Source organism: Erpetoichthys calabaricus, chromosome 17 (genome assembly GCF_900747795.2).
Source record: "Erpetoichthys calabaricus chromosome 17, fErpCal1.3, whole genome shotgun sequence".
NCBI classification, from domain to species: domain Eukaryota; kingdom Metazoa; phylum Chordata; class Cladistia; order Polypteriformes; family Polypteridae; genus Erpetoichthys; species Erpetoichthys calabaricus.
In genome coordinates, this window is record NC_041410.2 from 43,865,519 (window position 1) to 43,882,891 (window position 17,373).

The following is a 17,373-nucleotide window of genomic DNA, read 5'->3' on the forward strand; positions in this document are numbered from 1 at the left end:
CTGTGTTTTTTAAATTTTGTTCTACACTGTAATTATAATGTTGATAAAGTTCAAGTGGAGTTATTAAACTTTCAAACATTTTCCTGGTTTTTAATTTTAATGCATTAATTGTTCTCCCTGTGAAAATTACAGGAGCAACAGAAATATATTACATAAAAATAAATGTGTGTTTTGGTAAATGGTTTTGAAATTACATCACTTTTGTGAGTAAGTTGTTTAATACTTGAAGAATCAATACTTATTAAATGATTCTGTATTTTTATACTGTTGGTATCTTGGTGGCAACATGGTGGCAGTGCTGCTGATCTCGCAGTAAGGAGACCAGGTTTGCATCCTGGGTACTCCCAGTGTTGAGTTTGCATGTTCTCCCCTTGTCTGCATGGGTTTCCTCCAGGTGCTACGGTTTCCTTGCTCCGTCCAAAGACATGCAGATTAGGTGGATTGGTGTTGCTTAAAATTGGTCCTAGTGTGTGTGTGTCCTCCCTGCAGTGGACTGATGCCTTGTCCAGGGTTTGTTTCTGCCTTGTGCTGTATGCTAGCTGGGATAGGCTCCAGTACCCTCGACGACCTTGTTCAGAACTGAGTGGGTTAGACAATGAGTAAACAAATGAATGGTATTTTGGTTACCTCTAAACAATTTATTATGGTTATATATATATGAAATTTTACCCAGGATAAAAATATTTATAAAAGATTTGGTTAGGGCGCCTCCATTCAGAAATTAGAAAGAAGAGTGGATATTTACATTTATTTTGGCTCTGTTTCAAGTAGATACAGTCCTTGCTTGATATTCTTTTGGAGTAACCAAGATTCCAGATTTTTGTCATATATGGTTAATACAGGCATAACATTTAATGAAGTGTAACTGTTTAAACAGGACAAAAGAACTGGACCCTAACTTATAAGTATGTACTTGTCAGAAAAGTGAGGCAAATCTCTTAAATTACTTAATAGATATTATTGTTTGTTTTTCTAAAGAAATACAATAATTTGCATTATTGAGAGTTGCACCCTCTGTGCCTTACTTCCATAGATTGTCTTTAATTTATTTTGGAACTGAACTAACACATTGATTCAGATTTTAAACTTAACTTTAAAAAATTTTTGTTTGGGTAGATGCAATAATTACTGATTTTTTTTTGTGATTTTTAATACTTTAATTGCCATATACAATTTCTTATATTAGGAATTTGTCATTTCTCGCATACCACAACTTACTCTCCAAATGGAGGTATACTTTTTTGTAAATAATATCAACATTATTAGGTTATCGGTCATAATGCCTGATCAGGATTCATCTCTTCCCATACTGTGTTCAGCTGTGTTTGACCACTTTGAGCCTGTATGATCATCTCTTTTGTCTGATTTGGTGCAACACCAGAATCCTACAAATTGTCCCCTGGACAGTATCCCTCTTGATTAGTTAACACTAGAATTACCATAGCCAACAAAAAAAACTTGTAATTCCAGCCCACCTTAATTAAATCTCTTTGCACCTCTCTGTCAGCGTCTTTCGTCTTCTAAATGTGTCAATAAGCAGCAAGCAGCCTGCTATACCATCCCCCCACCGCCTCAGAACGGGCAAGAAGTTCTCCCAGTTCCTGCCTTGATTGATTTATCTGGGAGTGAGCTACCCAGAATTGTAAGGGGAAATAATTTGATGTGTGTTTTGTGTCTACAACAATCTATGTAAACACATCGTTAAAACAGAAACGTTTTTTCATGTTTTAGTAATAAATAACAAAATGTAGACATGGACTGTATAATGTGTGAAGGCTGATAGCTAAATATCAAATAAACACTTTCACAAAAGGTTTAAGTACGATACGACAGCTTCTGTGGTGCTGTGGTTAGAACTGCCGACTTATAATCTGAAGGTCATGAGTTCGAAACCAGCTCCCGGGCAAATTTACCATTTAGAGTAGTGAGCTGCTCTTTTTGTTAATATTATACAATAAAAACATACATTTTGATTTGTGTCTGTAACAGTCAGTGTAAATTTATGGTACTTGTACAAATTAGCTTTTTTTTTTTCACTTTTACTCTCTGTCATGATCACGATACAACAATCAACCCCCCCACCCCCTCCCACCCTAGATCTGACGCGGTTACTTTTTATCTGAAACTGGGACTAACTGTAGATGTGAGTGGTGTTTTCAGATAATGGAACTGGAAATTCTCTGATCTGGAGGGATAAAAGCTGACACACAAACGCTGGTGAATCTGCCTTCTTCGTATCTCACTGTCACTTAGGGATGGGAATTAATAAGATTTTCACGATTCCGATTCCATTTTCGATTCTGTTTAACAATTCGATTCTTTATCGATTCTCCTATCGATTCTTATTTTTAAAAAAGGAGAACACACAGATCGATTAGCTTAGAACATTGTTTTATATCTTATCTTTGAACAATATAGAAATTTGCCACATAGGCTCAAAATTTGACCTGCCAAAGTTAAAAAGTGTTTTAGTATTTGCATCCGCACTCATCCAAAACAATGAGAATTGTATATTATGGTTACTTGACCCTAGTAGTTCAATCACATCTACACCCTCAATACTAACTCTAGACAGGCTTCACCCTTGATTGGTGCTTTAACATACTATTTTAAAAAGTAGTCAGTACAGTAATCCCTCCTGCTTTTTCAGGAAGGAAATTTTACTTTTCCCCACCTCTGTGAAAGGAGAAGCTACCGGTAGACTGCAGCGAGAACTGCCAGCATCTGAGCCAGCCAGACTCTGTCTGTCTCTCTCGTCATGGTCATCTAAATGCAATGCACAGTAATAGCAGGTTTTGCAATAAGGCAAATCACGCTAACATAATATGCAATGTTAGTTGATTAGTTACCTGCCGTATTAACGGGAGAGGACATGCAAACGTTACCGCTGCTGCTGGGTTGAGATTCACTAGTCCGGAGCGGATCAAAAACACGACATTCATTTAAGGTTATCGCGTGTTTTGTGAGCAAATGCTTTTGCATATTCGTAGTGTTTCCTCCCTTTGATGAAATATCTACTTTGCAAGTATTGCAAGTTGCCCTTTTGTCATCCTTTCTCGTAAAGTATAACCAAACTTTTGAGCATTTGTGCCGCTTAGGCGCCATGTTTCCTGCTGGGTAAATGAAGCTACGCAACGCGGTGACGTCATTCGAGGCGACTGGAATCGATAGGGGAATCGTTTGCAAAAATGGCAAACAATTCCAAGGAATTGAAACAGTGGGAACCGGTTCTCAATAAGAACCGGTTTTCGATTCCCATCCCTACTGTCACTTGAATTTTTTTTATTCAGTTTTATTGAGTTTTCCAGCTCATGATGAATTAGGTGAAAATCCGCGAAGTAGAAACCAAATGTTTATATGGTTATTTTTATATTGTCATGCTTGGGTCACAGATTTGCACAGAAACGCAGGAAGTTGTAGAGAGACAGGAACTTTATTCAAACACTGCAAACAAACATTTGTCTCTTTTTCAAAAGTTTAAACTGTGCTCCATGACAAGACAGAGATGACAGTTCCGTCTCACAATTAAAAGAATGCAAACATATCTTCCTCTTCAAAGGAGTGCACGTCAGAGAGCGAGAGAGAACAAAGCAAACAGTTAAAAATCAATAGGGCTGTTTGGCTTTTAAGTATGCGAAGCACCGCGGCACAAAGCTGTTGAAGGTAGCAGCTCACACCCCCTCCGTCAGGAGCAGAGAAAAACAAACAATCAAAAATCAATACGTGACCTTTGAGCTTTTAAGTATGCGAAGCACCATGCAGCATGTCGCTTCACGAAGCAGCTGCACAGAAGGGAGCACCGTGAAGATAACCTTTCAGCATTTTTAGACATGCGTCCGTATAGTCTAGGTGTGCAAACAGCCACCCTGCTCAATCCCCCTACGTCAGGATCAGAGAATGTCAGCGCAAGAGAGAGAGAAAGAAAAGTAAGTTGGGTAGCTTCTCAGCCATCTGCCAATAGCGTCCCTTGTATGAAATCAACTGGGCAAACCAACTGAGGAAGCATGTACCAGAAATTAAAAGACCCATTGTCCGCAGAAATCCGCGAACCAGCAAAAAATCCGCGATATATATTTAAATATGCTTACATATAAAATCCGCGATAGAGTGAAGCCGCGAAGAGCGATATAGCGAGGGATTACTGTAATTAATTACGTGTTTAAGCTCTTGCCTTTGTGCTCCGCTATTTGGAAGGTTATCTTAGCTAATATTCAGGAAGTTGAAGTGCCCCATGACTGTAATATCCACCTGTAAACTTGTCTTTTTAATATTACTAAAAAGGTCTGCATTGAAATTGTCTTCATTGGGAATTCTGTAACACTTTTTTCCTAAAGCTTTCTAGACAAAACCAGATGTCCTAACCAAGATTGGGCTCATCTTCCAATTTAAGAGGACTTGTGTTTAAATTCTATTTGACATAAACAGCAACCTCACCTACTTTTCTATTATGTACAGTATATCTTTCCTAAAAATGTGCTTCTCTCTCTGTTATACTCATCCATCCCCTTCTTTTTTCATTTAGCCAGGTTTCTGTTATTGTTATAATTATCATAATTATGCTCAGCTACATACAATTCCAGCTTGTTGTTTTTATTTTTGAGACTTCTAGCATTAAGACAAACTATTTTAAATGTGTTACTCATTTTTTTTATGTAGTTTATCTTTGGGATAGAATTTACATTACTATGCATTTTTATTTTTCCTCTATATTTGTTCCTTCATGTACAGCCCTAAACCTGGCCTACCCTACACTCCCACCCCCAATTCCTGCCCCCCAATCCCCCCAGTTTAAACAATCCTTGACTAACCAACTCAAATGCCTCCCCAACACATTGGTGCCCCTCCGGTTCAGATGTAACCCGTTGCAGCGGTACATGTTCCATCTGGTTCAAAAGGAGGCCCAATGCCTCATAAACCTACTGTATACCTTCTACCCTACACCAAGATTTGAGCCACGGGTTAAGCCTTCTTATCTCCTCAGTCTTACCTGGATTGGCACTTGGCACAAGCTGAACTCGTTCTGTTTTTTTAACTCACGCTAAAGGTTCCCCAAACTGTCTGTGTTGATGCTTTGCACTTTTTCTTCTATAATAAAGATAGAAACATCTTGTAAATAGTAATAAAACTTTTGTTATTATTTCATAGAGGTTCTTGTGTTGGGGGGGTGGGGGAGAGACGCGGCATGCATAGGGCACATGTGTACTTCTCTTATATGGAGGTAGAACTCAAAGATCGACCTGCATTTTTGGCGACAAGCAGAGTTAACTCGTTATTTATGTTGTATATGTTTTATAAAAAAAAAATTTTGAAAACTTGCATTATTTACTCATCTGTTCTACTACTAAGTAAGTCCCACAGAGCCTGTAATGCAAATAATCAGCATTATATATCCGGGGAGCGGTCCTATCCAGTGTTGGTTGTTACAGCGCCAGGGAAAAAAGTTCTCCTAAACCGGTCGAATTATCAGTAAATAATTCAAAGAACAAGGGCAAATGTGCAGACACAGCAAATTTACTACGAATAACGCTTTGACAAAATGTGCTGATCAACACTAGTGCCTATCAACCCTTCCAGGGTTGGCAACACACATTGTGAAGACTCTCTGTCTCTGGAGTAAACCTGTACTGATTGTGTCCTCAACTATTAATATCTTTCTCTTTCTGGTAACTGGTTTTGAAGGTGGCCTGCTGGGGCTCTTTATGTCTGCCTGCCACGTCAGAATCTTCAGAGTCACCATCCAGCTTAGCAAGGAATTGAAAACAGTTTGACACTTCCAGTTGTGGGGTAGATGCCCCTAGACAGTGTGCACCCTTTACCTTCCGCCTAGTGATCATGACTCACCTGTCTCTCTGTGTCTGTTCTGGAGTCTCCTCCCATACCACCTTAGGGATGCAAACTATCTCTGTGCCATATTCACCAATTCTTTACTATAACGCGGGCCAGCCAACTCATCCTCCAATTCAGCAAGTATCAGTTCTTGAGTACCTGAGCTCAAGGTGCTGGATCAAATGGCATCCCCCACAGACGTAGCCCTTATAGAAGACTGACTTCTCCAAGCCATCCTCTAAAAAGTCCTAACATTCAACAGCATTTGCATTGCACTGGCCTCCATTATTAAAATTTGACTTTGGATTACTAAAGCTGCTCTTTTTTTAATTAAATAATTAAACTTAATGGTAAAACTAAAAAATATAAGCCAAAAAAATGATTACAAAACTGCTACTGTTATTTTACTCCTTCTGGCCATTAAGCTGTTGTAATATTTTCTACCTCAAATTTCTATAAGGTTAACTTTATTTTTCCGTCTTTTCTCCTAACTTTGCACTCCTGTTATTTATCCTCTTACTTTTTCAGTGCTATATGATGCTCTATCCAATCATTCTTTATATGCCTTGACTTTTTTCCTTATTAAGGAATCGACTGTTACTATTACTTTTAACTATTCATCGCTGTGAGATCAGTTATTTACTTAGACCTGACAGTGTCAGCTAAAGCTTCTTACTGCCCTACCTCACCAACACTAGTTTGAATACAGAGAACAAGTACAAGTAACAAGTAATTTTTCCAAATGCTCACCCAAACCTTGAGCTGCTTTTGCTCTTTTGTAGGCAAAAATAAAGCCAAAAAAACCTTCAAGAATTCTCTCATAGCTTCTCAACAGCAACCAAAAAAAACGCTTTTAGGAGCAAAATGTATCTTTTAATTAACTATCACATCTCAGAACACAAAACTCTCTCCCACTTACAAGGATGACATCAGCATGTGGGTACATCTCAGTCTCCAAACATCAACAGGTTTCATGATGAAATTTTTGGGTTCTTAAAGAATTTTTTCAGCATCTTGTATTCTGGTCTCAGGCAGAACTTGCTGGGACAGTCTGGCCTGGACCAGTTAGCAGTTGTTATTCTCCATTTATATATGATCTTCTGGAGAGTGGATTTGTTGATTTCTAGTTGTTTAGAAACATTTTTTAGTCTTTTTTTCAGACTCATAAGCCTTTATAAACCTCTTCTGAAGGCCTCGGAGAGGATAACCCACACTTCAACAACTAAGAGCAAATCAAATTAAATGTTGTTTGAAGTTTAAACAAAATCTTTAGTAATGATGGTTATTATCATTTGCACCTGATCTGGTGTGCCTGATTCTCATTTTAGGTATTTCAGGTAGAGGTAAATGTAGGAGTGTCCTTAATTTTTCTACATGCACAATTAATATTTTTGTTTATGTAAATTATACAATGGACTACAAAATGTAAATGTGATGTTTCTTATATTACCTTTATCTATAGGCACTGTTTAAATGATGTCTACATATTTAAAAAAATCATGGGGTATACTTACTTCTTCACATCTCTGTATGAGTCTTTTTTCATAGACACCTGCTTTTAGAAGAAAATATGAGGTTGATTGTTATTTTTTAACACAGCATTTAACAGAGGTGAATGTAAAAATGTGATTTCTGGGGCTAATTATCTGATATTAAAGTTTATTTCATGATTTTAAGCATCTCATTATTGAGGATAAAAGTATTTTAAAACTTTGTATGTATGTGATGAATGTGAAAGAGTTAAGAAATCACTCCCAGTCACTATGTTGGTGCTTTTCTGGGTTTCCTCCTTGTCTGCCCTTCCTCCTCTACTTCTTCTTTCCCAGAGTCCCTGAAGAAGCACCATGTTGCCCAACTTCTACGGCGGTTCTCCTTGGACAATACACTGCGATGTCACCTCTCACTGGACAGAGCCCTGGCTCACCATCTGCACCAGTGCTCGTATCACCTCCGCCTCTTCCGAAACTGGTTAATCTCTGGCCAGGATACCATCGAATGCCTCTACGGTCAGCCCTACAGCGCCACTTTGGTGCCCAAAGGCTGTAACGGCAAAAAGTGGACTTAGCTTTGTGTGGCATTGATCTGTTTCTCTCTCATGTTCTGTTCTTGCATGTGTGCCTTGGATGTATCCAGTGTTTTCCCCTAATTTTGTAAATTTTTTGTCAATTTATGTAACCTCTGATGCCCCCATCAAAGGCAGTTATACCAAAAGGTTAGTGGCTATTGGCCACTCTTCATTTCTGTGTTTTCATAAAACTTAACCTTAGGCATTTTTATCCTCAATACTTTTCATGGTAGGAGGAGTGTTTTTTTTTTTTTTTCATTTTTACACTGTGTTTAGACTTATATAAATATTACAGTTAATATCAGTAAAAATGAAAGTGTTAGGTTAGGTTAGGTTTGTTTATTTAGTCATGTTTACACAGGAAAACATGCTACAGTATTTGGTGGCTCTAGTACAAAGAATACTAGTCAGTGTTTTACAGCTGAGGGGGGGCTCTTAGGTTTAAGCACCTTGTTGAATTATATAAAATATATTTTAATATCTCAGCATAAAATTAAATTTGAAAACTAAACATCAACACTGGCTTACATCAGAAAGTATGTTTCTGATTATGGATTATAATTCGAATTATGATTTTGCAGGGCATGGCTTATCTGGCTGCTCGAAGTCCACTGTGAAAGGTGCATGTTTTTGCTTTGGCTTGTTATTTAACCTACTTTTTGGCTCCTCAAGATAGAGGTCTGTTTAAATGTTTTTAGTTTACAAGTGGTGCATTCTGCCTGCTTACATATGGAATCCAAGTTCAATATTAGGAGTCTTGTTTTGTTGATAATACTTTTAACTTTTGTACGGTGAGTTTTTGTATGGTGCAATTTACAAATCATTTGTTGATCTGTGAAATATTCTGGGAAGTGTAGTGTGGTATTTACATTTTGGGAAACTGGTAAACTTTATTTCCAAATTGTTTATTTTCTCAAGTAAGTGTTAAGCATAATTTAATAATTTAACCAAATGCTAGAACTGTCACACACACATGCCTAGTTTAAAGTTTTTATTAAATATAAATAAAATTTTAGCAGCTTCTATGAGAGATAAAGGGAAAATTTGAATTTATATTTACTAAGGATAAAAGTGAACTCTTCATTTTTACAAAAAGCACATTTTAAATACCACAGAAAAATTATAAATATCTTTAAAATATTTGAAAAATGTTTTAAAACATTAAAAATGTAAATATTATAGAAAATTGTAACTGGTCTCAACATATAGTATATTTACTGATTATAATAAGTAATAGCTGTCTGAATTTATTAGTTAATAAAAAAATATCCCCAGGATCAAGTAATAAATCAATGAATGATTGATTTTTTTTTCCCCCATTTTCAACTCTTTCTTAAACTGACTATGGAATCAGTAATCTAAACAGTGTACCCATAGGGATGAAAAAAGTTTTTTTTTTATTTAGCTTTGATGGAATAAAAAATTAAACTTTATGGTAGTAACCTGAAATGTCAGATATAATTGCCATGAAAAATGTATCTGACCCAATTAAATGAATATTGTTAGAACAGTTATAGTATTTGATTTGAAGTTCTTTAAAAAATTCATGAGAATTATTTTGTTTCAGATCCTATTTTAAAGCATTCTCTTTCTTATTATGAAAAGCTGTCAAATGAGCAGACAAGAACCAAAAAAAAAGGTTTGGGGCAGCCTCCCGTATACTTGAAGCCTGGCTGCAAATTTGAAAATTGATTGCACAATAGTACAGATTCGAGTCCAGAACAGAACTGCCTTGGATGAGGCAAAGATGGGGGGTTTTAAAGGAAGCCAGAGGAAGTGATGTCGCCAGGACCAGAAGTGATGTCATTGGGGCCAGGCAGGAATTCCTCTAACTGGTCTGCAGTGGAAAGAGAGAAAGGATTAGCGCACTCCGCCACCCCCTAGTCTGACGTGGAATTATTCTCATTCGAGCCCTTTAGCTGCCTCCCATGCACACGTGTGTGACAAAGCATAACTGGTTTGTAAAAAACACAAACATCATTATGTGTTTGTTACTTACATTAGTGTTATTTACCTGCATTCTGTTTTGCTTTGTAGAGCAACAGAAAACATTTTCAGAAGAAAAAATAAAATTGCGTCATCATTTCAGGTGAAATATTCAAAATAATATTTAGGAGATTTTTACTAAAGGGCTTGTTTGTGGATACTACTTAGAATAAAACATATAAAAATAAAATTATTGTTTAAAGCTATCTTAATTATTTTTTACATTTCACACATAAAAGTAGTGAGTTCTTTAATTGCTTACCTGGTTGTTTTCCTAACTTGCAACAATTTATTCTTACTTCTTACTGCAGCCTTCCCTTGAATTACTTTATTAAGTCTGAATATATGGAGAAAGTATTTGAATATCCTTTTTCATCTGAAAAACCACAATGAAGCTGAATTTTTACTGTTACAAAGGCAAAGACTAGGACTATTTTTATACATGCACAACTAGTGCCACCAACTGATCATCTTCATAGTCATTCTAAGCACACTGTACAGCAGTCTGTGGAACAGAATTCTGTAGGGTGTGGGGCTGGATGTTGGCGACATGCAATCACAGTCTCAGTCATTCTCACAGCCAATGCTGCATTCACATGCTATGGCCATTTAACTTGTGATTTTAACTGACCATCGTTTCTTGGGGTTATCTGTATCATTAAACCTTTGAAAAATAGAAGGCTTTATCTTTAAATATGAAACTTGAAATGATAATGCATGTATAAATAACTTTAATAAAATAATACAGGGAATTATAAGGATTTGTTTTGATGTTTGTAAAGAACAGACATTGTAAAGAAAGCGGTGATTCATATACAAAGTGCTGGAGTAAAATATTACAAATTAAAATGTGTTTATTTCTGATCAGCATGGCATCGTCCCATCAGCTGAGTGCCATGAAAATGCATATAACAGGGATGTGAGAATAAAATAAAAAAGGATTATCTTTAGTTTCCACTTAGCAGTTAGCTTAGATGTTAACACTTCAGTGGTGGGGTGCCTACTGTTTCAAGGATAACTATGTTCAGCCTAAGAACCCTTTTTTGAAATATGCATCAGAAAGTAAAGCTAGGTTATAATATATTGTTTTTGTAATCTCAAATGATAGCAAAATAAATATGGGCAAGTTCCTGGCATGCAACTTATGTGATCAGATGTGAAGTCAGTAGTAGCTGCCCAGGTAGGAAACAGTAAGAGATTCAAAGGCATTTATCCGATGTACACATTGCTTTAACAATTTAAATATGTGGGCTACCAGTTGGCAGTGGTCCTGAGCATTTCCATAGGTACAGGCAGTAAATTTTTCTTTTCATTTTTCTGTCTCTCAAATTCTCTTTTTTTTCCTCTTATCTTTGATCAGGTGTAGTTCCTTGTAAGTATATTCTGGCTTCAGATAAGTCTTACTAACAAGGCTAAATGTTTTGTGATCTTCATTGCCAGATATAGTGGTGGTATGAGATGATCCTTTCTTTTGTCCTTTGAAAACGATGCATTTCACCAGATAAACATGTAACCTGAGTGCTGAAATCATAACTTATACTGCACCATTCATTAAATAAGAAATACGTAATCATACACTTCGAAGTGAAAGGCTGCCATATACAGTATGTTGAAGGGAATGAAGTAAAAGGGACATCACTTCTTCATACAATTCTACTGCTAAACAATTCTAATATGTACTTTTCTAGTACAAGTGCAAGTTCAAGACATTAAGCAATGCCCAGGATCATCATTGGCTTTGAAATTGAAATATTTGCCAATTTTTAAGGCTTTTGCTTTACATTAGTTGTTCTTACTCATTGCCTGACAATGTAAGCTACCATGGAAAAATTCTTTTCATTTATTATTATTGCTTCAGTTAACTTTTCATGGGGCAAATAAATATATGCCACTATGACTTCAGCAATACCAAGTTAATTTTTTAATAGGATTCTGAGGGTTACCTCTTGAAAATAAAATTCTTAGTTTGCTTAAGATACCATTTTGGTATATACTAAAGAATTATTGTAACAGAATAAAAAAATAATTTTTCTGCTATCGTTTAAAATAATAGGAAAATATTACAGTTGTCAGAATGGCAGATTCATGTTCATAATTAGTTTTTAGTAATATAGGTCATTGTGTAATACTTATTTGGTTGCTTTACTTATGATGAAGTGGTATGCCAAGTTATGTAATTTCAATAACAATATTTCATTGCACCTTTTTGGATACTCAAGGGCGCATTGCAAGATTAAACAATAAGACAGGTAAAAAATAAATGTCAATAAAATAAAACACACCTATTAAAAATAAAATAACCAAAACAAGTATAGAAGATACAATTTATGGCATTGAGAAGGCAAATCTGAACTGATAAGTTTTATGGTATTTTGTTTTTAAATAAAGAAAAGAAACGTAGTGACTAATGACACTTATAAAGCATCATCAAAATGGTGATTCATCTGTGCAATGTGGCCTACTAAAATAACTTATTTTTGGAACGCTCGGAAGTGTGTTAGATAAGACATATTTCGCTTGATGTTGCATATTTCAGTATACAACCTGTGAATCCTTCATAAGTAATTTTACCAGCATATCAAATGCCACACTGCACAGAAATGAACAACCATTTTACTGATGCTTTGTAAGTGTGATTAACACGAAAAGAAGTCCTTGATAAGGTGTTGTTACATAAGAGTAAATGAGTAATGAATGCATTTTTATAGCACCTAAACTAAAGAGTTACCATAGAAGTAAACAATTCTGATAATCCTGCTCTGAAACTAGATCTCTCCAGCTCTGCCTGCAATACTTTGCATATACTATAAGAGGCCATTTACATAATATTGTTTGAAATGGATACTAAAGCACAGTAACATGTCCAACGATAAGTGATTTTGGAGAATCACAGTTCAGCAGTAAATTTTTGAAGAGAATGAGCAGTCAAATTGGCTGCTGCTTCCAGTGCATAAAAAATTGATTGCAATGTCAAGGGCCAAAATGCAAAACTGTGGGAAAAACGATGTAACAACAGTCTGTTCTTTCATAAGGTCTCTCTCACAAAGCCACATATTTTGTTTTCAGCTCTTCACTTGTGGAAATCAATTTTGTACCCTTGTTCTGTAAAATGTGTTTCCAAACAGTCCCCAGACTGATGTTGACCTCTGTCAGTCACTTTGGATAAAAGCATCCTATAAGCAAATAAATGTTGTACTTTACCGACCACAAACAAAACCCAATGATTCCCCTTTTTCTCCATCAAGAAACTATACAGGTTGCAACCAAGCACTTATTTTATTTAAACATTGTTCAGAAAGATAAAAACCATAAGTGGAACCAAAAATGCAAAAGTGTTATTCATAGTATTGGACAGTAGGCAGAGACCTGAGGTGATTCATATGTCAGCTTAAAGTTCAGCTGGTATAGCGCTTGCGTTGCATTGGAATAAGTGTGGTATCTTATTCACTCATAATGAGGCACCATTCTGTGTTCCCCTGCAGTAATCTATCTCTGTGAATCTGCAAAAGTTTCTCTTTTTCTTCTTCTTTGATCTACTCTGGTCAGCTCATTTTCTGAGTTTATAACTGCTAAATACACATGATTAATTTGAATGGGCTTAATGAATATTGATACTTGTTTGTCCCATATCTTCACCACGGCTTATTAATTTATTCATTTTATGAATGTTAAGGGAAGATGAGGAACAGTATACTGTTATGTTGAGTCATAAAACCTGACCTGTCTTTCTTCCTGGATGGGAACATTAGAACAATCTTGATGAAAACAGGTCATTTAGCCCAACACATCTCATAAGTCCCATCCACTTAACTCATTGAAAATAACACTAAGTCTAGTTTTGAAAGTCCGTTAAGTCCTGCTGTCTGTAACACTGCTTGGTAACTTATTCCATGTGTCTATGGTTCTCTGTGTAAAGAGATACTTTTAAATTTTACCCTTAACAAGTTTCCAGATGTGTCTTTGCTTTCTTGATGAACTCATTTTAGATTAACAGTCTTGATCCACTGAACTAATTCCCTTCATAATTTTAAATACTTCAATCATGTTAGCATTCTTATTGGTTTCTGAACACTGTCTAGCAGTTGATACAGTTGCATACACTACAGCTCCTAAATCCTTCTCAGAAAGCGTACTTTTGGTTTTCATTTTATTTTTTCCTGTCCAAATCATTTATATATACTGTGTGTGTATATATATATATATATATATATATATATATATATATATATATATATATATATAAAAGCATGCACTGATATATTTGAAGTGGTGGCTTTTTTAGAGATTACCATAGATACTCGTGTATTAGTCGATCTCGCAGATAAGTTGAGTGTATTTTTAAGCCGAAAATTACAAAATTTGTTATGACCCGCGTATAAGTCAAGGGTAAAACTTGACAGCTATTAGAGATAGAGGGCGACAATCAGCTGTTAATGGCGACAAAACTCACTGTCACGTCACAGGCATTCCCTCTGTGCTTGGAGAAATGCTAGACTCATTGACTCTGCAACTAATCCTTGCGTGTGCATGAGTTGCGAAATGTAAACAAAGGCAAGATGGCGTCGATATGTCACAAGGGAGCGAAGCGAGTGCAAAAAAGAAAACACTTGGCAGATGATGTTTTGCACATTATCGCCGAGTCGGACTCTGATTTTTCAGAATTTTATTGACAGTGATCAGGAATCGAGCAAGAGAGTGAGAAGCTGGCATCAGCTGATCAGACACCAGCCGAAGCCACGCCAGCTGATCGGCTGCCAGCTGAACGCATTCGCGCAGCCGATGCACCTACAGCAAGGTTCGCGTGGGAGGAATACCCAGACATTGATCCGTGGGAGCCAAACTGGCTATCGGACTTCACAAGACAGCATGACTTGCTGTTGGACATGACAGATCACCCGCTGCTGGACTACTTCAGGCTACTCTCTCGTGATGCTGCTTTTCAGCTACTGTCAGACGAAACAAACAGGTAGGCAGAGAAATTTTTTGAATCGCAGGCTGCGCTTGCATCGCATTGAAAGTGTGCGTTGCCTTGATTCTTTTGATTCCAAATCTGGTTGCACGTGGCAGCTATTGGTATGTTTGTTATCCAAAACCTGCAAAAGCTAATGCTCAAATTCAAGTATTTCACAGTTTAAAGAATTATTTAATGAAATTAGAAAAAAAACTAGCTAATTAGCAGTAGTATTGCTGGCTTATAATTATTTCAATGACCATGGGAAACGGCAGATGACTGGTGACTTAACACCGTGAAGCGTGAGTGTACAATATCATTACCCAAATTCTATGGACAATTGTGTTGCCCTGCAGATAAGTCAACCTTGTTTTTTTGAATGAATTTTAAGGCATAAATTTTTCGACTTATACGCGAGTATCTACGGTACTTACCTATACATAGAGAACATTAATATAATGTGATGCATTTTAGTGACACTTTATGTGAAGTGTGTCTACATAGTGACTTTCTAACATATGCATAATCATGGGATGACATTTAAGAACAAATTCCCTATTAGTAATGAACAGTTAACATTGTTATTTGGAAGATGTGGAACAAAATAACATTGATCTTTAAAAAAGAAAAAAAAAACTTTTCACAGTACTGAACTCATTCCAGATTCACCATAATTTAACTAACATACAGTATGTATCAACACATTAGAGTCCACACATTGAGGTGGGCTCCTTGTTATAATACAATGCATCTTCTTTATAAAACATCTACCATATGTCGTCTACTGAATGAAATTATAAAATAATTCTTAAATAATCAGTATTTTTTAATAATCTGTCCATGTGTTATGAATCTCCATGTAAACCTGTTTTGGACAGTTTTGCAATGAGTTTTTTAAATGACATGCTAGTGTCAGATATGACACTTACATTGCATGCTGATTCAGTAAAACTAATGATGATTCCAATGAATTTAAAGAGTGACAGAATGTTGTTGCAGTGAGCATCATTCCCTCTACTAATGTTTGTTTTTTCTGTATTCAGAGGCAAGTACTGTAGTTCACATCCATCCACTTTAACCCACTGACACAATTAAGTACAGCAACAGAGAAATGTCAGTTGGTCTAAGCGCCAGGTATAATTTAGTGTCAAATACATATGAATGAAAATGAATGTGATGTTTTCAAATGATCGCTCCCAAAGGAAGCATGTAAAGTGAAAACAATTTAGGTCCCAGTACTGAGCCCTGTGGAAATCCATATTTAACTTTTGAGTATAATGATGGAGTACTGACGGCATATTACTGGTATATTTGAGAAATAATAACTAAACCAAGCCATCCCAGTGCCTGTGAGCCTAATTTAACTTTCCAGTCTGTGCAGTAAAATAGAATGGTCAATGGTATCAAATGTTGCACTGAAATCTAACAGTGTAACAAAACGTTAAAGGTTTAGGAGTCATCTAGAAACATTTACATTCTTCATAAAAAGGAATATTTTTTTTTTTTATCATGTTACCATATCAATTCATCAAGAACCAGATTACCTGTATAGAGAAGAGATATTTATGGAAAATACATGGTGTGTTTGGTTTTCATTCTCAGCTCATTACTATTTGGAGACACTTTTATCCATGGCAACTTACAATGTTTAAGATATAATTGGTTACATTTCTTTCGTTTTTCCAAATGGATCACAAGCTGGCGATTTGACTTGCTCATGGTCAGTGTCAGTAGTAGGATTTGAACATGCAACCTCAGAATGGTGGACTTGGTGATCATTTTAGACTAGTAGGATTAGATAAGTGTGTGCATTGTCAGGCATGTTAAATGGAACTAAGGATCATAGTTGTAAAAGTTCAGGTGTGTTGATAGGTAAATGGGATGAAGCTACCTCAACTACTACCAGATGGTCTGCAATGTGGGACAAGTATCATGGACATGAAGCCAGTGGGTTCAAGAAGCACCTCAGGAACTATTTACTTATACAGTACCCAGAGAAAAATAAAATGCAGTTCTTTTCTAAAAAATATAGTCATGTATTCTGCAACTATTAAATTCATCAAGGTTCAGCAAATGTTGGTGAAATCTGGAATGACTTAAGTCATTGTCGTTTAGTGTACTTGTATAATGTTTGCTGGTTAAACACAAAAAAAAATTTTCAGAGTTTTCCATACTGAATTCATTACAGTACACTGATTAGCTGGTATAGAAGATGATTGTCTTTTTTTTTAATGGAAACGGAGCCATACATTACTTTTCCCAACTTGCTTATTGAATCTGCAATTTACAAAACCGAGCACTTTGTTGAAATAGATTAACTCAGCAGCTTAATGTGACCTTTTTGAATGGCACATTTTTTGAAAAAGCACTTTATTTGGCTTTTTTGCTGGCACACCACTGGACTCGGCTGAACCAAATTTCTGACACTGCCATGAAGGACAGCATGTCAGGGGTGTAAGGGGTAGAGTGAATGATCCTTCTTGGGTTTGTTTTTATAAGCCACCATTGAATAAGAATTTAACGATTTGCAGTAGTATGTCAATAT

The 17,373-nt window shown here is 36.1% G+C and overlaps 1 protein-coding gene across 8 annotated transcripts in view; it reads left to right on the forward strand.

Moving 5' to 3' along the window:
* The window catches only part of LOC114668041 (inositol hexakisphosphate and diphosphoinositol-pentakisphosphate kinase 2-like), a 300,171-nt gene that overhangs the window by 265,828 nt on the left and 16,970 nt on the right, over positions 1-17,373 (forward strand). For 4 of the 8 annotated variants that reach the window (XM_051920820.1, XM_028823642.2, XM_051920822.1 and 1 more), the window contains one exon: positions 7,653-7,832. The exons of the other annotated variants lie outside the window; for them this stretch is intronic. In XM_051920820.1, coding sequence (XP_051776780.1) covers positions 7,653-7,832 — 180 coding nt within the window. The remainder of the gene's footprint in view (positions 1-7,652; positions 7,833-17,373) is intronic. 8 annotated transcript variants of the gene reach the window in all.